Below are 26323 nucleotides of genomic sequence, written 5' to 3'. Positions count from 1 at the left end.
CGTGAACTCCCTGTCGGTTGCCTCCATACGCTCCAGTATTTGTTTTTTTTTAGTTTTAAGTCCTCCTGCGCGAGAGCCAAGAGCAATTCCTTTTAAGTTTTTCTACTCTGTAACTGGACAAACGTGCACCAAGTATATCGTTTCCTCTTCGCTTGTTTTCTGTGTGTCCTGCGCATGCCCAGTAGGAGGAAATTCGCCCAAATATCTGTCTAATGTGGACAGAGATATTTTGAAAAACGCTTAGTGTGGAGGCCTGTCGTTTTACTCGAAATTGGCATTTTCAAAATTATCAGGCGTAGTGTGGACGTAGCCTTAGTATCTTCCACGAGGTCTGTGGAGTAGACTTCCAAGCATCCTGGACTACCATTTAGGTGAAAAAACAACTCCTTGTCCATGTCTGGGTAGACTTAACACATTCTCCCTGTGATCGCATGAGCTTTCCTCTGTGCAGTCCAGTTTCCTCCCACATTGCTAAGACATACTGATCGATCAACGCTAGTGTAGTTAGGTAATAAGAGAATTACATGAGAGGGTATTAACCAGTGTCAGAAAAGGTCACCAGGAAATAAATGGAGAAATGGGATAAACTTGATCAACCAAATGGCCTCCTTCCATATTGTTTGCAAAGAATAAATTAGAAATGTGAATGTGCTCATTACCTCTATATTATGCAGTTACCTGCACAGACACTCAATAGATTAAAAAGGATTTAATCTTTCTTGGCATAGACGTATGATGAATAAACTCTTGTCGGGCTTCCAGCCAGGTACAGGTATCGATTTTACCTGAAGTTTGGATGACAAACTCTACCACCTTCATCATGAAATTGCCAGAGTTTGTCATCCAAATGTCAGTTAAAATCAATACCTGTACCTGGCTGGAAGCCCGAGAAGAGGTTATTTCCCAGTAGATTACTTCACCAAAGAGATCCCAATCTTGTGATACTGCTGTTAATAGTGGTTAAGTTACTTTTCAATGACAGAATATGCAAACATTTTTTCTCTGTAGCTGAAGCGGTATGATGCTGTAGTTTCTGTGTCCGATCCAGCGGGCAACACTTGCACTGACACGGTAACAATCCACATTACAGATGTCAATGATGAATCCCCAGTTGTAAGGTTGGTTTGACGTTACTTTCTATTAAACACTTTTCAGGTAGCATGTACAAAGTGAAGAAGCGTTATTACTGTTCATAAAATTCACATTTTGAGAGAAGATTGGGAATTCAAGTGTACACTGCTCCAAAGCAACTGCAGAAGCTTTTCCTTTTCTGCTATGTACCATACCTACGAAAGATAATGGATTCGGTCCAGTACATCATGGGCAAATCCTTCCCAACTATTGAGCACATCTTCATGAACTGCTGCCGTAGAAAAGCAGCATCCATCATCAGAGATCCCCACCACCCATGCTCAGGCCATGCTTTCTTTTCGCTGCTGTCATCAGTTAGAGGTACAAGAGTCTCAGGACTTGCACCAGCAGGTTCAAGAACAGTTACTACCTCTCAACCATCAGGCTGTTGGAGAAAAGGGGATAACTACACTCACTTGCCCCATCATTGAGATGTTTCCCACAACCAAAGATCTCACATTAAGGACTCTATCTCATGTTCTCATTATTTATTGCTATTTATTTGTATTTGCATTTGCACAGTTTGTTGTCTTCTGCACTCTGGTTGATCTTTCATTAATCCTGGTGTAGTTACAATTCTGTTACTAGATTAGCTGAATATGCCCACAGGAAAACAAATCTCAGGGTTGTATGTGGTGACATTCATGTACTTTGATAATAAATTCACCTTGAACTTTGAACATCCTGTTAAAAATTGTTCACAAATAATTTGATCTCACCTACGAATATAATCAAGGTCTTGTCCAAAGCATGCTGTAGAGTCTTATTTTAACATTTCAAAAAACATACTGATCTTTATCATTGACCTCACACCAGAGGCATGGTAGTAGCTCCAAGACAGTAGCACAGTTAACAGTGACATTTACAAACCTTAAAATTTCACTGATTTTTAAAATTTAAAACGTCTGGATGAAACTAATAAGTGATATGAGCAAACTTGAAAGAATAACAGGGAGAAAACATAAGGTGACTCAAGAGAGCAATGATTTGGTCAGTGCAGTACATCAAAATGAGGAATGTATAAATATTTGAGATTCAGTGTGGGAGATGATGAAGCTAATTTATCATAAGATTTTTTAAGACACAGAACAAAACTGACAGGTCAGTACATCCTGGTTAAAAATTACAATCCCTCCTGTATAAATGTTTATCCATATTCTCCTTGGCAAGGTGAATTGTAATTCAATGTTAGATCAGTATTATTCCTAATCATATATATATTAGAAGCTGTCATAACTGATAATTTGGATGAGGATCTGTAAAATAATAACTATAATATACACCGGAAAGGCTAGATAGCACATACAATTCCCTGTGCTGCTTTTCTACCACTGAAAATGTTCCAGTTACTTCATGCTAAGTGAAATACTAGACCACAACCAGAAATAGAACTACTGAAAAATATGTTTCAACGTACCAGGATGCAACACATGCAAGTAATCAATTCTCATCACTTCTAGTAATTGCCCTTCAAGTCCAGCCTCAGTAGATGAAGAAGCACCTGCCCTGACTCAGGTGGTACATTTAACTGCCACGGATAATGACGACAACGATGTTTTGACCTTCTCCTTCGGAACTCCTGTGCCTCAATTCCAAATTAATGGAAGTAAGCAGGTTACCATCTGTATATCATTATTTTAAAATTAGTTCAACACTTGTCTTTTTATAGTTACTTCTCTGCTCTGTTTTACTCCTCTGTTCATTGCCCGCTGATACATAGTGAAATATCATGCTAAGGGAGTATCTATAACCTGGTCTGGACAAAAATTTTAAGATATGATTTACTAATTCTGAAAACCATGTCATCCCATATAGAATATAAAGGAATCATGCCTTTATTGTGAACGATGAATACTCAATCTGAAAATTTAATGCTGACAATAAATGTATACAAAAGTTTATTTTGTTGGTAGAGGTTAACACATGATTGAAGATGGAAAATAATTTATTTGTGGGAAAGATAAAGTAAATCTGAAATAAATTCAATATGAATGAACTATAGCTTAGTGTGTTCGACTGAAGATTGAAGGGTCTGGACTATATACGTACAATGTTTATTTTGTGTGGTGGTACTTTACTAATAATCTATATATATTTGTATATGCAAGGACTGGGCCTCAAGCCACAGAGTCGCCTGGCGGGTGTTGGGGCCGATGCGCTCCACTATGGGCAGTGTGGCTTGGTGTCCAGGCTGGGGTCAGTGCTGCCCCCTCGGTGGGCAATGGGCTCTATTATGGTCGACTGTGGATTGATGGCGTGAGTTTGGGATTTTTTCGTTGCATGATTGTTATACCATCTTGTGTGTGACTGTTGATTCCAGGGATGAAGGGGTTAACCTATGAGGAGAGATTGAGTCACCTGGGACTATACTCTCTGGAGTTCAGAAAAATAAGAGGGGATCTTATAGAAACATACAAAATTTTGAAGGGGATAGATAAGATAGAAGTAGGAAAGTCGTTTCCATTGGTAGGTGAGACTAGAACTAGGGAACATTGCCTCAAGATTTAGGACAGGGATGAGGAGAAACTATTTTTCCCAGAGAGTGGTGAATCTGTGGAATTCTCTGCCCAGGGAAGCAGTTGAGGCTTCTTCACTAAATATACTGTTAGATAGGTTTTTACCTAGTAAGGGAATTAAGGGTTATGGGGAAAAGGCAGGTAGATGGAGCTGAGTTTACGGACAGATCAGCCATGATCTTATTGAATGGTCGGTCAGGCTTGATGGGCTGGAGGGCCTACTCCTGCTCCTAATTTCTTATGTTCTTATGTAACACTATCTCATTTGGCTATATTCATGAGTATTCAAATATGGTTGAATGACAATTAAACTTGAATTGGATTGAATTATACCTTATACTTTATTGTTGCCAAACAATTGATACTAGAATGTACAATCAGCGATATTTGATTCTGCGCTTCCCACTCCCTGGATTACAAATATTAAATATTAAAAATAACAAATTTAGTCAATATTAAAAATTAAATTATAAATCATAAATAGAAAATAGAAAAATGGAAAGTAAGGTAGTGCAAAAAAACCGAGAGGCAGGTCCGGATATTTGGAGGGTACGGCCCAGATCTGGGTCAGGATCCGTTCAGCAGTCTTATCACAGTTGGAAAGAAGCTGTTCCCAAATCTGGCCGTATGAGTCTTCAAGCTCCTGAACCTTCTCCTGGAGGGAAGAGGGACGAAAAGTGTGTTGGCTGGGTGGGTCATGTCCTTGATTATCCTGGCAGCACTGCTCGGACAGCGTGCGGTGTAAAGTGAGTCCACGGATGGAAGGTTGGTTTGTGTGATGTGCTGCACTGTGTTCATGATCTTCTGCAGCTTCTTTTGGTCTTGGACAGGACAACTTCCATAGCAGGTTGTGATGCACCCTAGAAGAATGCTTTCTACGGTGCATCTATAAAAATTAGTGGGGGTTTTAGGGGACAGGCCAAATTTCTTTAGTTCTCTCAGGAAGTAAAGGCGCTGGTGGGCCTTCTTGGCAGTGAACTCTGCTTGGTTGGACCAAGTCAGGTCATTTGTGATATTGGCCCCGAGGAACTTAAAGCTTTTGACCTGTTCCACTTGCGCACCACCGATGTAAATTGGGTCATGCGGTCCGCTACTCCTTCTGAAGTCAACAACCAATTCCTTGGTCTTGCTGACGTTGAGGGATACGTTATTGTCTTCGCACCATGCCACCAGGTTCTTAATTTCCTCTCTGTACTCAAACTCATCATTACCCGAGATACGGCCTCCAATTGTTGTGTCATCAGCAAACTTATATATTGAGTTTGATGGAAACTTGGCTACACAATCATGGATGTACAGTGAGTACAGCAGGGGGCTGAGTACACAGTCTTGTGGGGCACCGGTGCTCAGAGTGATTGTAGAGGAGAGCTTGTCCCCTATTTTCACATTCTGGGTCCTGTCTGTGAGGAAATTGAAGATCCAGCTGCAGATCTGACTGCTAAGGCCCAGGTTCCGGAGCTTAGGAATCAGTTTATTTGGAATGATGGTATTAAAGGCAGAGCTGTAGTCAATGGAAAGGAGCCTTACTTATGCGTCTTTATTCTCCAGGTGTTCTAAGGAGGAATGTAGGGCCAGAGAGATGGCATCTGCCATTGACCTGTTGCTCCAGTAGGCGAATTGCAAAGCGTCGAGGTTGACCGGTAGGCTGTGGTTGATGTGTGCCATAACCAATCTCTCGAAGCACCTCATAGCAATTGATGTCAGAGCCACAGGTCGATAGTCATTCAGGCATGCCACCTTGCTCTTCTTCGGCACTGGGTTTATCGTTGCTTTCTTAAAACACGAGGGGATCTTAGACTGAAGCAAGAAGCAATTGAAGATGTCAGCAAACACTCCAGCTAGCTTGCTTGCACAGGCCCAGAGAACCCGTCCTGGGACGCCATCTGGGCCCGTCGCCTTCCTTGGATTTATTTTCAGGAAGGCCCTTCTAATGTCCTCCTCGGTGATGATGAATCTCGATGCCACCAGGTCCAGTTCATCCGGAGGGAGCGGGACGCTCCTCTTCTGTTCAAATCTTGCGTGGAATACGTTAAGTTCGTCAGGAAGAGAAGCGCCACAGTTATTGGTATTCCCAGCCTTTTCTTTGCGCCCAGTGATCTCATTTAGAGCCTGCCATAGTCTACTGGCATCCCTTTGGTTAGCCTGGGCTTCCAACTTGGCTCGATATTGCCTCTTGTTGTATGTATATTATAGGAGAACAGCCAGTACATCATTTTGGAAGGAAACCGAAAACATAGTAAAAGACCTCAAGAAAGGAGGATGCAAGAATAAATAGAAAGCAGTATTTGGAAAGGATTAGACATTTCTAACTGATCTGCACATTTGAAGTCCTGTGTGCAAGAACATTTTGTAGGAAATTTTGTTGCTCTCTACTCAGGAATATTACTGACTTGAGCAACAATGTTGAAATTTCACTGACAACTAACACCACAATCTTATTTTTTTGCACAATGAATGTTAGTCAATGTTTTCCTTTGAGGCAAAGTCCATTCAGAAGTTGCTGATGAGGTGCTCATACCGACTGGAGTCAACAGACAAACTTGTGGAACTCAAATGTGTTGGGCAGGCTGACCCCATGGAAGATGCTGTAATACTTGAAAATCATTGGGCAGAACACATCACCAACTCTTGTAAGAGCTAATGGTGTTAATATGAAAGTCACATATCCACCAAAACCTGTTTTTCAACATTATAGACAAGGCCTAACTTTTGACTTCCTTTTATATGGGAATTAAACATATTCAAGGGTTAGGCATGAAAATAGTTTCTTTTAATTGACTGGATTCTTACCAATTCAAAATTAAAACAACATGGAATAAGATCAAATAATAGCCCCAGATTTAATAATAAAGATGTGCCATCTGTAAAATAGAATATGCAATAGAAATCTATACTTCTTTTTGTTTTAAATAAAAGAAACCTTTAATTCCTATTTGCTCAGTATTTTATTTTAGATCTTAAGTGCATGATTACGTCCTAATGCAGTCTCGTACATTGTGACATTTTCAGGTGTTGCTGGAGGATGAATTGAAAATACATTATTAATGCAGATTTAATGATGAACTAATTGTACAAAATTTAAATTTTTATTTTTGCACATTATTTTGGATTCTATTTCCTCCATCACTGGGCTTTGCAAGCCTTGCAGCAAGCAGACCAGCGAACATGAAATTGTGAGAACTTCTCAAAATAAATTCAGCTATAGGATAATCAATAGCAACAAAAAGCAAACAACATAAAACAGATTGCACTATCTTTCCATCAATTGTCCTTCTCAACAAAGTTACCCAACTTCTGTCTCACTTTCAGCTGGAAATGATGCATGGATCATCACTAGTTCCTTGCTGGACTACGACGATGCCTCCACCATCAACAGCTACCAACTAAATGTAATCGTCACAGACACGGCAAATAACTATGCCATTTGCGACTTCATAGTGTCTTTAAATCCTGTTAATGAAGCTCCTGAATGTGAGGTTCAGTTTGCAGCAGGAACAGGTGAGTGTTAAACCTTCATGATGAATAATGAATAAGTCATGTTTGGCCAGACATATCTCAGTAGACGTGATACTTCTGAATATGTTTTGTTTATACCTATGGATGTATAATTGGTGGATGTACAGAGTGCTGGTGCTGGATTCACAGATTAAGCATGTTGAAGACCATGGACTTCTACGTCAAGCAGTTAGCAACACTTTCCTATCACCTTGCAACAAAGAGGCAACCATTCAGTCCCTCAAACTTTTGCTACTTCTCAGAGCGATCCTGTCCATCACTTTCCGCAGTAACCTGTTCTCTTTCGCTTGCCCATCAACTCCACCCTGATTCTGCTGCTCCGGCGCCATTTATAAAGCGTTAGTACGTTCTCCCTGTCATTTTGTAGGTTTCCTCTGGACACTCTAGTTTCCTCCCACTGACCAAAGACATGGTTATTGTGAATTGTCCTGTGATTAGGCTAGATTAAATAGGTGAGATACTGGGTGGTTAGGCTCATTGGGTCAGAAGAGTCTGTTCTGTGTGGTAGCTCTAAATAAAAAATACATTTTTAAAAATCATATCGAATTAGAGCATCCTCAAAGGGCCAACTGGTTTATTCCAGTTTCTTTTATCTTCATTTCTGTACTTGTATGACCTACTCCTCCCCATTTAGTACATGGGCTACCACATACATTTTCTTCAAGGCATTAGACTCAAGGAGAAACAAGATCCCGAACATAAAACCTTCAGCCCACAGTCATTGAGAGGAATTCATTATTTTTCATCGTTTTATTACTTAATTTCAATGCTGTGATGAGCACACTCAATAGATTACAGCTAGTAGTAAAATGTATTACTTTTTTACAGGACCAGCTGTCACCATTCCAGAGACCAGTGCCACGGATGTGTCGGTTTATAAGTTAAATGCTTCTGATCCTGATGGAAATGATTTATTTGTAAGCATTCACTAACAATGGATAATGCCTCCTTTTGGATAACAGGCTTAACCAATTCCCCTCTCCCACCAACCTCTTCCATCTGGCAAATCTGAAACTCACACTCATCAATTTCTCTTTCGCCACATCCCCTTTTCACCAAACCAGAGGCTCACTTACAAAGGCCCCGGTTCTGCCTACCTTTTTGATGGCTACACAGAATAGTACATGTTCCAAACCTACATTGGCAATGCTCCCAAACTCCTCCTCCATCACACTGACACTGGTGCTGCTTGCTGCACCCATGATGATATCATCAACTTCAGCAACTTCACTACCAACTTCCACCCTGCTCTGCTCTCAGGTTCATTTGGTCTATCTTGATGATCTCTTTCCCCTTTCTTGATCTCTCTATCTCTATCTCAGGAGATAAATTATCTATCAACATCTTCTATAAGCCTTCTGACTCCCACAATTACTTTAATTACAATTCTCTCCACCCCGTCATTGCAGGAATGCGATTTACTTCTCTCAGTTCCTTCACATCCACTGCACCTGTTCTCAGGATGAGGTGTTCCATTCCAGGACGTCTGAGACATCATCTTTTTTTCAGAAAGTGGGATATCCCCTCCACTGCTGTTGAAATGCAGCTTTCAACTTCATCTCCTTTATTTCCCTCATGGTTGTGCTACTTCATACATCCCACCCCTAGACAGAATAGGATAGGGTTCCCTTGTCCTCACCTACAACCCTATGAGTCTCTGCATCCAATATACCATTCTCTGTAACTTCCACTATCTCCCACAGAATCTCACCATCAGGCACATCTTCCCTTTCCCTCCCCTTTCAGTTTTCAGCTGGGATCACTCCCTTGTCCGCTCATCCCTTCCGACTGATCCCCTCCAGGGACTTATTGCTGCAACCTCACTCAGTGTTACACCTTCCCGTCTACATTCTCCCTCACCGTTATTCAGGACCCTAAACAGTGAGTGTAGTGTTCTCATGCAGTGTGTTGAAACTCTGACTAACCACAAAGTTAAACCAGAGCCAACGAAGACAGAGTCGTAGTAAGGTTAACCATTTACTGTTCACTCTTCCACATTAACGTCGTATGGTGAAAACTGTTGATAAAAAAATACAAACATATACAGTGTCTGTTTCATTCTGGAGACCACGCACGCTCTCTTCTTTTAGCGAGTGTCTCCAGCCACCCCGAGTAGGGAGCAAAGGGGTCCGCGTCAAACCGCCACCAGGCCCGAGCCCACCCCACATTTGAAATTGAAAAGCCGACACGCGCGCCACCCGAACCGCCGCTTCCTTAACAGAAACCGTGTTAATATTTTTACTTCAAATAATTTCATAGGAACTTACGGCGTTGCTTCTATAATGTTTCTTTGTGGGTAGAAACAGAGCTCTTCACGATCATGCTGCACGCATGGCACCCACCTTCACACCTCCGAACCGGAGGTTACACATAAGACACGGCGAAATCGGAGGTGACGTCATCACATGCCGCGATATACCATAGACAATGAATTTACCTTTGTTAAACTGTAACATAGTTATCAACCTTTAACTTTAACTAGAAAATAGTTACAAACAAATCATTTAAAGCGTAGACCCAACAAAGTCAAATAAATACTTAAGGGCAACACAGTGAGACAGTCCTTCTTGTGTGAATCCATTGGTATCATCTATGGCATCTGCTGCTCTAGCTGCAGCCTCCTCTACAGATACGGACTGGGGGACCACTGCATTGAGCACTTTTGCTCCATCGACTACAACAGCCAGAATCTCCCCATGGCCAGCCATTTTCATTCCACACTGACATGTCTGACCATGGTTTCCTCTACTGCCAAATTGAGGCTAGATGCAGATCAGATGGACAGCATCTCGTAATCCACCTTGTTAGTATCCAGCCTGATGGAGTCAACATCAATATCTCTAGCTTCTGGTAGCCACTCCTCTCTGCCCCCAACCCTTGGTTTTAACCTGCTCTACTGGCTCCATCATCCCATCTCTTTCCCCTCTCTTGACCTCCCAATCTACCCATTACTCACATATTCCTTCTATTGGGTCCCTTCCTCACCTCCTTCCCTTTATTTTCTATGGCCCACTGCCCTCTCCTAATGGATTCGATCTTCTTCAGCATTTTGTCACTTTCACCTCCCAGCTTCTTGCATCATTTCCACTCTCCCCTCCCCCTCAACTTATTGTGCCTCTCTCACATGGATCCACCTCTCATCTGCCAGCTCTTGCTCCACAACTTCCCCCTACCCTTTGATACTGGCTTCTCCCCTCTCTTTCCAATCCTGATGAAGGATCTCAATCCGAAATGTTGACTGATTTCCAGCATTTGCAGTCTTTCTTTCTTATGTAATCCGCCTTTTGATTATATTTCAAAAATATACTAGAAGTCTAAAATTTAATTTTGAATTAGTTTAGTGCTTGGAGTAATGATGGGTTTGGAAAAGGAGTTCCAGATTACAGATAAAACACTCATCACACAATATCTAGAGTTGTCCAGCTTGCAGCTACAATTCTTGAGTAGATGAATTGCCTCATTGTGCACAAGTGCCTTTGTGTGTGTGGGTGAGACTGTCTGACTGTGTGTGTTTGTAAGTGTGAATGAGTGAGATTTTGTTCATCAACATTCTGATATGGAAAATCTTCCTCCATGCTGTTAATGCCCCTTTGGTTCATACCCCCAATTCCTTTTCCTATTTCCAATCTGTTTATTCCCATTCCCCTTCCTACTTTTCCCTGGGTTGTTAACAGTGTATACCTCCTACTTCCAATTTATATTTCCCTTCTCCTCTCTATATGACCTACACCTTTCTCCTCTTCTTTTCTCTGTCCAGCTGCTCAAACTCTTTTCCTCCCCTCAGTTTTCTCAATCACGATTTGATTTATTTTTCTAAACACCAGTGTTGTGACTTGATCGTTGTGCCTGATCCCAGCTTTTCCTCAGCAAAAGAACAGAAGGTTGACTCCAGCATCCAGGCAGTACCAATATATATGTCAATGTTGAAGATTATACTTAAAGAAACTTAACTTCATTATATTTTCCAAGTACACCATTTTGTCAAGTTCCTCCACCAACACAACTGCCCGATTTAGAGTGGACAATTTTGGTCAAATTTACACAACATCTGCTTTGAATTTTGAAAATGGTGACACGGTAGGAGAGGCATCACTTTCTCAAATACTTTTACTCCAGGCATTTTGAAGATCTGCAGTTTTTCATTCTAGTCCTCTTTTACATTTTTTCCCATCAGATTTTCTATGCTGTGGTTTCGGTTACTGAAAATATGACTGCAAGTCTCAGTTGCACGAGCACAGTGACAATCACAGTTACTGATGTAAATGATGAAACTCCAACCATCAGGTATATTAAATATCATCCTGGTTTTGACCGACAAGATTTGGTCATACTTATTTTAATCACTCTTTGGTTATTAATCAGACGTTTACCTCATTTCAGCTTCTGTCCATCAAGCACTTTTAATCTGAATGAAGAAACGGCTGCTCATACCACACTGATTTTACTATCTGCCTCTGATAATGATAACAATGACCAATCAACTTTTAGCTTTTTAGGAAACGAATCTGCCTTTGAAATCCAACAAGGTAGGAATCGTGTTAACTCTTATCCTATGACTACTTGCAATGTTGCTATCTAACCATTTGATATACTGATTGTAATGTGTGAGCACGTGGCCAAGTGGTTAAGGCATTCGACTAGTGATCTGAAGTTCGTGAGTTGGAGCCCCAGCCGAGGCAACGTGTTGTGTCCTTGAACAAGGCACTGAATCACACAGTGCTCTGCGATGACACTGGTGCTGTATAGGTACTAATGCCCTTCCCTTGGACAACATCACTGTCGTGGAGAGGGGAGACTAGCAGGTGAAAATATGGGCAACTGCTGGTCTTCCATACGACCTTGCCCAGACCTGCGCCCTGGAGAGTGAAGACTTTCCAGGCGCAGATCCATGGTCTCGCAAGACTAACGGATGCCTTTACTTTACTTACGTTAAGCTGCAATTCTTCTACTGCGAAAGCAGCAAAGTGGCATGGCGAGGAGAGCTGCTTTGGTACAGCCCCAGTGACCCGTTTTCAATCCTGACTTCTGGCATTATCGGAGTGGAGTTTAAATGCATTCTTTGTAATAGAGTCCATTCTCACGTACGGATGTGAGACGTGGACACTCACCAAGACGATGCGAAAGTCTCTAGATGGTTGCTATACACGAATGCTCCGGATGGCTCTTGACGTGAGTTGGCAACAGCACATGACGTACGTCGAGCTCTATAACAACCTACTGATGCTCACCACTAAAATCGAGGCGAGAAGACTGCAACTAGCGGGGCACTGTCTACACCATACCGAGCCACCTGCGAGTCATCATATGGGAGCCCAAGCACGGGAGGATGAACTCTGGGTGCCCTCCGAAGACTGTGGTCAACATGCTCCTAGAAGACAGCGGCGCGGCTAACGTAGATGAACTGAACACACTGATGAGGGAGAGGGAGAAGTGGAGAGTCCATCATCATGCCCGACGCCGGCCCCCTAGGCCTGTTGTCAACGTAGTAGTAGTTGTAACTGCTTATGTTTCCTCCCACACCCCAAAAACAAAAATCACTCCCAGTATGTGATCTGGGCAGTAGATGATGGAAATATGGTAGGAATAAACAGGTTAGAGTAGGATTAGTTTCAAAATGAATAATGTTGGGCTTGTTAGAGTGGATTTCCTTTTGGGTAGATGATTTGTTTACACTTAAATGATTTTGGCCACCAGACTTCTATTTTAACTGTTTGACAAAGGACTGTGGATTAAGTCCACCACAATGGGCTTCCTAAAAGGTGTGAATACCAGATGCTTCTGGTAGTTTGACCCAATGCTGTAGTTTCAAAGGCAGTATCACCTATACATTATAAATATTAATTGTCTTCTATGTTAGCATGGGAAATGCCAAATAAATGTATCGTAGTCTTAACTTACTTTCTTAAAGGCTGTGGATACCAACCCAGACATGTTGGCGTCAGAAGGAAAGGTTGAAATCTGAAGGTATGATGTTTGTATGTAGCTTCAAAAGGAAGCATTGTCTAAGTATTGTCTATAACTTTTAAGTAGTGATTGCCTTTGTGTTTAGCATATAAATATCGAGCCCACATTGAGCTAACAGACCTTTCTGCGGAAAGCATCTCGGTACGTAGATGCCTACTATACCTTGTTGTGTCGAATAAAGAAGCTGCTTTGTATCTACCAGTAACTCTGTCTCTCCGGTAATTTCATCCATGCTACAACAGGCTGAAGGACCTACAGCTATGAATTGGAGTCAGAGGGGGCTTTATATATGCCAATATGCTGCATGCTGCATGTCATGTCTATATTATTATTCTGTGATTTATTATTAGTTAAGTCTACACACTGCTAAGCGCATTTTTAAATGTTGCTGTTGTAATGAAAGAATTTCCCACTCAGGATCAATGGAGTATTTATTATTCTTATCATTATTATGATTATTATTATCATTAGGAGAGTCCAACAGCTCACTATGAGGAATATGGTGAAAGCTTAGCTCTTTACATTGGGGTCAAAAAAGTGTTCACATTGTCAAGAAAGACTGGTAACGTTCTTACTGAAGAGTTTCTTTATTCCCGCACATCGTCTGTCATTTCTCTCTGCAGGAACTTGCCAACTGCTGCTGTCAGCAGTTCCACATTATTAAGTGATGATGTACGGCAAGGAAATATTGTTTATGTTTGATTAAAACACATGCCTTTTTTTTGGATTACAGCTGGAAACACTGCAACAATTTCGAATACCTTACAGCTGGATTATGAAGATGATTCTGTTGTCAAATTCTATACATTAAGTATAGTTGTCACAGACCTGGGAGGGAATATAGCAATGTGTAACTTGAACATATCACTGAATCCCATTAATGAAGCTCCTGAATGTGCTGCTAACTTAATATCAGGTGAAGATATTTAAATTATCTTATTTAGAGCTGACTATTGATTATCACAAATACAATACTTTTGGTAGCAAGTTTTGTGACTTCATCATTCTGTTCAATTATAGGCCTAGAATGGATGTAAATCTATTCTCAGTCAGGTTTATCAGAATCAGGTTTATTACCACTGATGCATGTTATGAAAGTTGTTTTGTAGCAGCAGAACATTGCAATACGTACATTAAAAAAATGACTATAAGTTTCAGGAGAAATACAGGTTTCCCCCGCCATCCGAAGGTAGAGCGTTCCTATGAAACGGTTCATAAGCCGAAATGTTGTAAAGCGGAGAAGCAATTGCCATTTATTTATGTGGGAAAATTTTGTGAGCATTTGCAGACCCAAAAATAACCTACCAAATCATGCCAAATAACACATAAAACCTAAAATAACAGTAACATATAGTAAAAGCAGGAATGATATGATAAATACACAGCCTATATAAAGTAGAAATACTTCTCTACAACGATTGCCTGCACACATCTCCGTAGCGAAAATCTCACGCAAGTGCTGTTGGCATAAACGTGCTCTCCAGTAACCTTTAAACTACAAAGCTGCCAAATCTACCAATTAACACGTAAAAATACACAGCATATATAAAGTAGAAATAATGTATGTACAGTGTAGTTTCACTTACCGAAATTGGGAAGACATCGAGCACACTGATGATGGTGTGTTAGACTGAGTAGTCGCAGGCTGGGTGGTGCAGTGGCCCCCACCCTCCGGGCCGCCGACAGATACATTGCCGCGAAGCACGCAGGGGTAGCCGGGAGGCACACAGCACATCTTTAAGAAAAAAGCCGAAATAAACATACTAATTAATTAGGTGCTGCCCGGCACTTAAATGTCGGCGCAGATTAGAAACAACTGCCAATTGCATCGGCACTGATCTGGGCCGACAATTGCGTGCTAGGCGGCACCTAATTAATTAGCATGTTTATTTCGGCTTTTTTCTTAAAGATGTACTGTGTGCATCCCGGCTACCGTTGCATTTTTTGCGAATCAGTATCTGTCCGTGGCCTGGGGGTTGGGGTGGTGGGACACTGGGGTGTCATCTCATTGTCTGTTTCCATTAGAGCAGGCGGCTCATCTTCTTCTATCTCTGCCTGCCTCGATGTCAAAGGTGCAGGTTCGTCGTCTGCTGTGGCTGATGTGGAAGGCTTGCTTGACTGCTGAGCCTCGCGCATTTTTCTATCACACAGTTCTTTAATAAGGACTCAAACCATCCTGCAAATATCTCCTAAACCGACGTACCCTTTCAAAATGAAAGTCGTCCTTTATCATTACTCATTCGGTTTCGATTGTTATCCTTTTTTCTTCCAATTGCATCAGCTCTTCATCTGTCAGTTCTTGGTCTTGGGATGCCAAAACCTCTTCAACATCATGTTCATCAACTTCCACAAGTCAAACTCACTTTGTCCTTACTTCGTTCACCACAATCAAAACGCTTAATTATGTCTAGTTTTACCGTAAGTGTAACACCCTTACAAGCTCTTTCAGGCTTTTCCGATACCATAGAACTCATCTTGCAAACGACTGCTCACAGGCACGCGTTAAAGTAAAGCAGTTCTCAATCCTGTGGAGAGCGGCTGCTCGGGGCACGCTCTGCCTTTTATCGTGTGCTGATTTTTTATCGCGCGCTGATTTTTTTCGTAACAGTGAAAACACTTTCTGAAAGCGAAAACAGGGTACTAATGTAGGTCTTTCATAACAGTGAGGTTTTGTAAAGCGAACGTTCGAAAAGCGGGGGACACCTGTATATAAAAAGATAAATATTTATTGGTAGATATTGGCTGCTGGCTTTGCATATTGATAAGAGACAATGCAAAATCTGCCAAGTTACACCATCTTTGTTAAGGTTGTCATGCCATTTCTATACAGAGTTTGAATTGGATGTGGCCATGTCTATGAGACACAGACTAAAAAACAGCCTTTACCTTGGTGAGGTAAACAGTCGTCGTGTCCATCTAGCAAAGGCGTGGCCCCAAAAGAAGTTCATCAAAGTTTTTAATGTATAGATGGTATTGGCTTTTTGTTGTCACATGTACCACAAGATGTAATGAAAAGCTTTAGTCTGTGTGCCACTCAGACAAATCATTCCACACAAGTACATTGACATTGTAAAATGGAAATCGGAATGCAGAATATAATGTTACATTCATAGATAAGGTGCAACAGTCAGAATGTAAGGACCATGACGAGGTAGATTGGGAGACTGTGAGCTCATCTTTAGCATAAAGGAGGTCCTTTCAAAGAGTCTGTAAAGCCATCTTTCAACCTGGTGATACGTGCTTGGAAGCTTTTGCATCCTCTGTCAAGTGGGAGAGGGGCAGAGAGAGGATAGCCAGGATGGGAGGGCTCAGTGATGGTGTTGGATGCTTTCCTGAGGCAGAGGGAAATGTAGATGAAGACAATGGAGGTTTGTTTTTTTGTTTGATGGTTTGGGCTGTGTTCTCAGCTTTCTGCCGCTTCTTGGAATCTTGGGCAGAGCAGATGCCGTACCAAACTGAGATACACCCAGACAAGATGCCTTCTCTTGTATATATCTGTAAAAACTGGTTAGAGTCATCAGGCACATGCTCAATCTCCTTTGCCTTCTGAGGAAGTAGAGGTTTTAGTGTACTTTCTTGCCCATAGCATCTGCATGGCTGGACCAGGACAAAGTGTTTTTGATATTTACAGCTAGTTGAAACTCCCTACCATCTCTAATTCAGCACACTGATACACTTGTGTGTGTTCCACCAAGCTTTATCCAAATTTGTATCTTCAGCCAGAAGTGACAATGGATGATTCAATATGGAATGGAATCCCGCACCTCCCCCCACCGTGATCCCTGACATCTTCATCCCAACCAATTTAATTATGTCAGACAATTTCAGATGATGCCTTGATACACTGAGTACGCAACATTCTAGCCGTAGTCCTGAAGCCATGTTAGAATAATTTAGTTACTTATTACATTCTCATTAACACTTGTTAAATTTAATTTATTTTCTTTTAAGCAATGCTTTCTGAAACTATTTCACTGAGGTTCACTGTCACAGCATTTCTGCAGGTGTACTTGTGACACATAATTGTAAATGTGTTGAAGGGTTTTAACTTGCCCACTACATAAGAATATATTCACTGACATCAGGAGGCAACCAATGAGTTGATATTGTTGCATTCCCTCCCCTTCTTATTGTATTGAAATGGATGAGACATTAAAATAATATTAAGGAAATAACTGTACATCAAACCTAATTAATTTATTCAGGACAAACTGTGACCATCGCCGAGAATAATGATACCGGAGTGTCTGTTTATAGTTTCTCTGCGTCAGATCCTGACGGTGATGTACTAAATGTGAGTTTTGAACTTTCTTTGCTTTGATGTGAAACATAGATTGAATATTCACCCTCAAGAGCTACAGATACTCTACCTATCATTATCCCACCTTCCCACAAGTGGAGCAGACTGGCTTCAGATAATCCTCAATATTCGCTCAATACTTATCAGTAAAACTTCCTCTGCAGCTACACAATTCACCCAAAGATCCTATATCCCCCATTGAGTTGAGCCCTACACAATCCCATGGAGATCATTACCTTAAACCAAACTAGAGTTATTGTAGCTTTAATCATTTCCTTCCTTGGCCCCACACAATGACTAACTTCCTCATTTCACCAGCCCATCCAACAACCGCGGCAGTACTCTCCCTCCTCTAATTATTACTCTATGTAAATTTTTTATTTCTGAACTTGGTAACCCACAGACTCCCTGCCACTGTATTTTCAAGTTAATTATATGAAGTTGTGTATTCAAACAGTAACTTTTCACTACAACCACTGGATGTGTTTGCTGTTAACTATTCTTACAGTACACCATTCTCTCAACGTCCACATCTGGAACTCTCACGCTGTTTGCCATTAATACAGTGGGTGTCATTTACACAGTAAGCACTTTGGATTATGAAGCTACTGGCCAGGTAGGATTAATAAAATGTATTCACTTATTCACATTTACTATGTCATAGCTTTAAACAAGTGTACAACTTTATCAAATTCATATATTCCTACATTAGAAAAAGCCAAGATCATAGAATAAAATGGATCAATAAATATTGACTAAATAATGAAGGGACTGTATCTGCTTGGTAGCCTAACCTTTTTTGACCTAAAAGCAAGAATTTGTTATTCTATGGAAAAAAAAAGTATAAGGAAAAGATCTTGTTAATCTACAGACTTTGCATTGTGGTTATGAAGACAAGCCATTCTGAACCTGAGCCTCTTCATAATTTACATGGAAGGTTTCCACACCTTCCAGAACGTAACTAGCCGAGTAAACTGCTTATCTGACTTGTCCCATCATAAGTTTCTATCAGACTAATTTAACAAAGTTTAACTGATCGAGTCAAATCTGGAGAAAAGGGCAAGCTTTTAGTTTTCAGGACCAAGTGAGCTAAGGCTTGAAAATTTGAGAATGAGATGAAGAACACTGGTTTTAATAGTATGCTGCTATCTACTACCAAATGTGAACTGTTAATATCTCTCCAGTTATTAACTCGATATTACAGGCTTCGGTTATTAAGCTGCAATACAAAGTGCAAATTTAACTCATAGCAAAATTCTGTGGTGGTTATGTTTGGGAAAACAATCTTTTTAAGTGGATCTTCACCATTGATAATTAGATCAACCTTATTTTGGTATATAATTAGATTAGATTATGAGGACACACAGTCCTCTTTTATTGTCATTTAGTAATGCATGCATTAAGAAATGATACAATGTTCCTCCAGTATGATATTACAGAAACACAAGACAAACCAAGACTGAAAAACTGACAAAAACCACATAATTATAACATATAGTTACAACAGTGCAAAGCAATACCATAATTTGATAAAGAACAGACCATGGGCACAGTAAAAAAAAGTCTCAAAGTCTCTCGAAAGTCCCAGCATTTCACGCAGATGGTAGAAGGAAGAAAAACTCTCCCTGCCATGAACCTCCAGCGCCGCAAACTTGCCGATGCAACACCCTGGAAGCACCCGACCACAGCTGACTCTTGAGTCCGTCCAAAAACTTTGAGCCTCCGACCAGCCCTCCGACACCGAGCACCGAGCACCAGCTCTGCTGAGCGCTTCAACCCCGGCCCTGGCTGCCAAGCAATAGGCAAAGCTGAGGATTTGGGGCCTTCTCCTCCGGAGATTCTCGATCGCACAGTAGAAGCGGCAGCGAAGCGAGCATTTCAGAAGTTTCTGTCGATGTTCCTCCGTTCTTCTCACGACTGTCTCCATCAAGTCAGGATTGTGCATGGTACCTATTTAACAAATATCGATATCGTTCCGGAGCGGCCGCACGCGCTGCATCGCGCCGCATCGCGCCACCATCTTCTCCTCCCATCTCCTAAGATCCTCTTCACTGGTAGCTCTGATGGTTGAAGGCAAACTACTTTCCAGATTATCTGAATGCATCAGTGTCATAAGTATAGAAGAAGGTCAGCAATGTGACTGAACTGTACTGACAATATTTGAAGCAGCCAATAATTGATAAATTGTGATTAACTATTTGACCGCTGATAATTATTTCTATATTTCCTGTAAGTTAATCCTCGTACTACTTATACCAAGTTAGCAAATATTTTGGCATTTTCTATCTCTGCAGCTGAAGCTATACGATGCAGTGGTTTCCGTGTCTGATCCTGCAGGTGAGACCTGTACTGGCACTGTCGTCATTCACATCACTGACGTCAATGATGAAGCTCCAATTATAAGGTTTGTTATTAAACTCATTTGGGGAAATCATTTTGTGAGTGGGCTGATAAGATAGAGAGGTTAATCACTGCAAGAGACTAAGAACTTAAAGAAGAGAGTCAGCTTTTATACATACAACACTCTTAAGTGAAATGTATAGTTTAAGAAGATTTTTCATCTTTTCTTGATGTCCTATCTGCTGGTCAAGTATGATGGTTTTCACTTTCCACGACACAAGCAGTTTATTGCTAACTTCAGCTTTCTTGCACAGTGGTATGACCTTTCCAAATAGTCAAAGTTGTTGCTGATAAAGTTAAACTTCTATCAAATATTCCTGGCTCAGCTTTTTATTGTAAATAAGAACCAGTCCCCAGTTATTAATGTACTGCAAGCAGTAATCAGTTAGAAGTTTGAAGCACAGGCTGCTAGCCCACCGCAGGTGCCGACTGCTAAGGGGTCTGGTTTCCAAAGTGAAAATTTTAGGGAACATTTCGTCTATATTACCCAAATCAATAGCACATCTAACATGATTACTCATATATCATGAGTATACATGATGTTTGTATACTCAGACGATCAGCCCTCATAGCATTAAGGTATGATGCTTGGGATCTCTTTCACCAGAAGATTTTAATACTAACTGTGTGAGATACTTTGTCCTTGTAAATGTATTTGGAAAAAGAAATCACATGCAGATGTGGTCATCTAGTAGAAAATAGGATAAATATCAGAAGCACTGGGAATTGTTAGGAATGTCAGAAAGACAGGGTAACAGAAAGAAGAACTAGAATTCATTTCTCAACCTTTCGTTTTTGTGACAAATGACTTGTTCATCTACTACTCATTGGTATGTTCTAGTTCATAAGATTTGTAACCTGTGTTTGGAAATCCTAGTAGTTTGTAAATCTTTTGTAATTTGGAAATCTTTTATAAATCAGAAATCTGCTGTGAGTGTTAAGTGCTAAAGTTATCTAAATTTAAATGTGTCATCATCATCATTTTGTGCCATGTCTAATGACATAGGAAATCTGGTCTTTCCATGACGATGATTGTTCTTGGCAAATTGTTCTACAGAAGGGGTTTGTCACTGCCTTCTTCTGGGCAGTGTCTTTACAAGATGGGTATCCCCAGCCATTATCAACACTCTTAAGAGATTGTCTGCCTGGCATCAGTGGTTACATAACCAGGACGTGATATGCACCAGCTATTCATACAACCATCCACCACCTGCTCCCAGAGCTTCATGTGACCCTGCTCAGGAGGGGCTAAGCAGGTGCTACACCTTGCCCAAGGGTGACCTCTAGGCTAGTGGAGGGAAGGAATGCCTTAACCTCCTTTGAAAGAGACATTTCACCAACCCACCACCCATTAAACGCATATCATCAAAAATAAAATAAACTGTATTAACCTGCATCATTTGCTCAAGTATCATCTCCTTGGTAGAAAGGAGAGACACATCACTCAAGCAGTGGGTATAGGCAGCTAAACCTCACCACAGGGAAGAGCTGCCAAATTAGTCCTCGAAGAGTAGCTGGATACAATATAACCTCTGTCTCATAAGGTACCCGTAGATATCTATATCAGATAAAATCTTCTTTTGAGTTTAGGCCTTTGCGGACACAGAACCCAATACAATCACAGAGGCCTGGTCGAAACAGGTGAAATTTATTGTACCTGCTGCCAAAGCCAGCCCTGGGTTTCTTTTTTAAATAACCTTGCTCTCATACACAGGGATGTATAGGCAATCCAGTTTTGTTTTTTCACTTGGAAGAATTTCATTATATCCAATAGACCCAGGAAGGGAAATATGGAAGTAATGTTGAAAGAGAATGGATCCATGGAAATAATTCTTCAATTAAGATGTAGTTACAAATTGATAACACATTTCACTATTTCTAGTGGTTGTCCTTCGAGTCCATTGTTGGTTGATGAAGACGTACCTGTCACGACTCAAGTGTTACAGTTATCAGCGACTGACAATGATGACAATGACAATTTTACTTTCTCCTTCACAACTGCTGTATCTGACTTTCGAATAATTCAAGGTGAGGAGATTGTACTTATTTCAAAGGATTGCTCATTTAATATAATCATTATACACTGTATGTCCGCTACCTGTCTGCTGACTCGTTATCCAGTGAAACGTAAAGGGTCCTTACCCTCTTCAAAACAAACACAAAGGAGATGTTGGGAAATTAAGCTATTTTCAGAGCTATTGTCTCAAATGGATATTTCCAGAGATTTCCTCTCTTTCCCAGCCAGATTGTAATATGTTTATTTCAATTCAAGGATTACTAAAAGTGAGGGTGATGAACTTAGAGCATGGATCAGTACATGGAACTGTGATGTGGCAACTACAGCAGGGACAGGACTGGCTGTTGATGTTCCAGTATTTCAATCTTAGTAAGATGTGGGCAGGGAGGTAAAATATGGTGGGGGGGACAATATCACAGCTACATTCAGAGGGGAAGAAAAAGAGTGTACTTTGACTGAGTCAGTAGGGGTAGAACTCAAAAACAAAAAAGGTGACATCACTCTTATGTATTTAATAATAATGATAAAAAAACTTCATTGATCCCAAGTGGGAAATTCTTTCATTACAGCAGCAACATTTAAAAACACACTTAGCAGTGTGCAGACTTAACTTATAATGAAATACAGAATGATAATATACCCAATAATAATGTACCAATGTGCAATAATAATGTACGAAATAATAAAGCAGAGACAGTTGTACTATGATGCATGTTCTAGTGCTAGAGGACTGGTGAGTAGCTAATATTGTTCCTTTGTTCAAAAGGGAAATAGGGATTATCCTCGAAATTATAGATTCTGATCCTCATGTCAGTGGTAGGGAAATTAATGGGGGTCATGCCCAACTAATGTGAGTTTTGAGGAGGTGATGATGAAGCTAATGCTATGGAATTTGTAAACATGAATTTTAGTAAGGTATTCAACAAGGTCTGGTGTGATAGGCTCACCAAGCTAATTAGTATGCATAGGAACCACCTTGGCTTGGATGATTGGATCCAAAATTGGCTTGCCCGCAGATAACAGGGTTGTTGTGGATGAGTAAAATTCTGAATGGAGGTGTGTGACTAGTTCCATGGGGTTCTGTACTTGGACCTCTGTTGTTTAACACATATGAATCATTTGGATGAAAGTATGGTAGGGCAGCTGACATAAAGATTGGTGATAAGGATTGCAGAGAAGATTGCCAAAGGATACAGCAGGATATATAGCAGTTGTAGATATGGGTCAAAATTTAGCAGTGGTGTTTAGTCTGGGCAAATGTGACGTGCTGCACTTTGGGATGTCCAAAATAAATGGGATTAGGAGACTATGCCATTAATGCTAATATCCTTAACTGTGTTGATGAAGAAAAGGATCTTAGGATCCAGGTACATGTTGCTTTAATTCTCTGCCACAGGAAACAGTTGAGGCCAGTTCATTGGCTATATTCAAGAGGGAGTTAGATAAGGCCCTTGTGGCTAAAGGGATCAGGGGGTATGGAGAGGAGGTAAGTACAGGGTTCTGAGTTGGATGATCAGCCATGATCGTACTGAATGGAGGTGCAGGCTTGAAGGGCCGAATGGCCTACACCTGCACCTATTTTCTATGTTTCTATGTTTCTCCTGTATCTTACGGTTTACTAGGATAGTCCCTTGTTTGGAGGTCATGTGGTATTAAAAGAAAAGTTTGGAAAAGTTGGGGTTGTTTTCTGTAGAGTGACGGAGGCTGAATTGAGTTTTGATAGATTTTATATAATTGTTTGAGGCATAAGTTGAATAGGCAGCCAGAAGCTTTTTCCCAGGATTGAAATTACAGCAGCTGTATCTGTACCAGAATATAATATCTATTAGATGAGTACTACATTGCTTTTCCCCACATCACATTGAACACATACCTTAATACATTTTTCTGAAGTGGGATGTCAACTGATTTTGCACATTTATGAACTATCAATGTTAGAACATAGACTACTATAGCACAGTACACGCCCTCCAGCCCACGATGTTGTGCTGAACTTATAAACTACTCCAAGATCAATCTAACCTTCCCCTCATACATATCCCCTCATTTTTCTATCATCAATGTGCCTACCTAAAAGTCTCTTTACTGTCCCTGATGTATCTGCCTCTGTCATCACTCCTGGTAAAGTGTGCTATGAACCCACTACTTTCTGTAAAAAAAAACTACTGTTGAATTCACCCCCCCTATATTTTCCTTCAAACACCTTAAAATTATGCCCCTTCATATTAGCCATTTCCACCCTGGGATAAAATGTCTCTGGCTAAGTACTCAAACTACACCTTTTTCCATCTTGTACAACTCTAACAAGTATCCTCTTATCCTCTGTTATTCCAAAAGGAAAAGCCGAGTTTGTTCAACCGATCATTATAAGGTGTACCCTCCAATCCAATCCAGGTAGCATCCTGGTAAACTTCTCTATCCTCTCTAAACTTTCTAACTCTCTAAACTCTCTAAAACTTCCATATCCTTCATATAATGAAGCAAGCAGAACTGAACACAATATTACATGGTCTAACCAGGGTTTTACAGAACAGCAACATTGCCTTATGGCTCCTGAACTCAATCCCCTGATTAATGAAGACCATTATACCATACCTCTTCTTAAACATCCTATCAACTTGCACAGCAAGTTTGAGGGACCAATGGATGTGAAGTCCAAAACCTCCCTGTTCCTTCACGCCATTAAGAACCCTGCCAGTAACCTTGTATTCTGCCTTCAAATTCGATCTTCTGGGTTGAACTCCATCTGGCACTTCTCAGCCCAGCACTTCTCAGCCCAGTTACTGTCTTGCTGTAACCAAACACATCCTTCTACACTATGCACAACTCCACCAACCTTTGTGTCACCTGCAAACTTAATAACCCACCCTTCCACTTCCTCATCCAAATTATTTGTAAATATCATTAAGATTAATGGCCCCAGAACTGATTCTTGTGGAACACCACCGGGCATCAAACTCCAGACACAAAATAGTCTATCTACACCTATCCTTTGCCTTTTCTGAATCCACACAGCCAGGTTTCCCTGGATTATATACATTCCAACTTGCTGAATGCACTGACTATGGAGAACCCACTCAAACCCCTTAGTAAAATCCGAATATACTGCGTCCACTGCTCTGCCTTCATCAATGTGCCTTGTCACATCTTCACAGAATTCCATTAGGTTCATGAGGAATCTTCTTCAACAAATACAAAATATTTCAAAGGAATGCTTCTATCTTCAATCTTTTTTCATATAATTATGTGGATGCTGTCAACTTTAATTTGAAATTATTTTTAGATATGAAAAATCCAGTGGAAAGAAGGTTGAGTCTTTTGCAGTCTTGAGAGTCATGAACATCAATCTCTCCAACTTCAAGGAATTACTTTGTCTCTTCCTCTTTTTCTATCCCCCATTCTGGTTTCCCTCTCAACTCTTCTCTTAGTCTCACCTACCCATCATCTCCCCTCCCTTCCTTTATTCTATTGTCCACTGTCCCCTTCTATTAGATTCCTCCCTCTTCACGCCTATCCCCTTACACAATGCACCTCCAACTTCTTACTTCATTTCCCCTCCTTCACCAGACCTACTTTCCCCCTCAGCTAACCTTTGCAGCTTATACTCTCTCGGTCTCCCAAGCTTCTCATTCTATCTTCTGCACCCTTCCTTTCCAGCCCTGATGAAGAAGTTTAACCGGAAACATCAATTGTTATTCACCTCCATGGATGCTGACTGTACCGCTGAGGTCATGCAGCATTTTGTGTGTGTTTTTCAAGATTTCCAGCATCTGCAAGATCTCCCATCTACATGATTTACTGTCTCCATCATCTGTATTGCTGAAGTTCATGGTTTTGACTATCAGCTCTGTGCACCACTGACTTGCTAAATGCAGCAAGACTGATTGGCCATGACCATGCATTATGTTTAGTATCATACTTCGCTGGTCCCACTGGAGCTCCTCTCCTCTCAAAGTTGAAGACCAGTAGCTGATCAAAAATGATAACAACACTGGTACAAAGCCTGTTCACTAAGAATAATGTATGGCCAAGATAATCATCCCTGGTTATCAGCGAGACTAATGAGAGGGGTACGATATTTGAAAGGTCTGAAAATGTATCTAGTCGTGTATGAAGACACAGTTAAAAATGGCAGACCAATTAGCTTGGTAAATCTGATAAGATCATATTTTTTTTGCAGCATGAATGTCAGGTATGAGGAGACTTACTCCTGGAGGTTAGCTTGGAAGACACTTCATTCCATTAGCTCTGCTCTGGGTGCTTCCTGGCATGGTGGTCATTTCTCAAAGGACAAATGGGGCTCCCTCCACCATTCTCTCACCATGTATAAAACAGTATCCAATATTTCAAGTACTGATGTGGTTAGGTGGGAAGTGTGCATAGGAACTAATGCCCCAATGTCAACGGGTGTAGGAATAGGCTGGAAGTGCATATTACTGGTAATGTAATTATGGGACATGCATTTTCTTCTAAAAGGTA

General features: G+C 40.8%; 1 protein-coding gene across 9 annotated transcripts in view; it reads left to right on the top strand.

Moving 5' to 3' along the window:
* Positions 1-26323, top strand: part of LOC134359482 (protocadherin Fat 4-like) — a 164068-nt gene that overhangs the window by 8711 nt on the left and 129034 nt on the right. For 8 of the 9 annotated variants that reach the window (XM_063072794.1, XM_063072796.1, XM_063072800.1 and 5 more), the window contains exons 6-17: positions 1009-1118; positions 2592-2737; positions 6957-7145; positions 7992-8080; positions 11133-11240; positions 11338-11447; positions 11544-11689; positions 13861-14043; positions 17333-17421; positions 17936-18043; positions 19722-19831; positions 21710-21855. In XM_063072794.1, the coding sequence (XP_062928864.1) occupies positions 1009-1118; positions 2592-2737; positions 6957-7145; positions 7992-8080; positions 11133-11240; positions 11338-11447; positions 11544-11689; positions 13861-14043; positions 17333-17421; positions 17936-18043; positions 19722-19831; positions 21710-21855 (1534 nt within the window). Of the gene's footprint in view, positions 1-1008; positions 1119-2591; positions 2738-6956; positions 7146-7991; positions 8081-11132; positions 11241-11337; positions 11448-11543; positions 11690-13860; positions 14044-17332; positions 17422-17935; positions 18044-19721; positions 19832-21709; positions 21856-26323 lie in introns of those variants that run through there. The other variant, XM_063072801.1, reaches the window with a different exon arrangement.

This window comes from Mobula hypostoma, chromosome 20 (assembly GCF_963921235.1).
Source record: "Mobula hypostoma chromosome 20, sMobHyp1.1, whole genome shotgun sequence".
Lineage (NCBI taxonomy): Eukaryota > Metazoa > Chordata > Chondrichthyes > Myliobatiformes > Myliobatidae > Mobula > Mobula hypostoma.
Note: the sequence above shows the minus strand (reverse complement) of the source record. Positions and strands in the feature narration are given on the sequence as shown.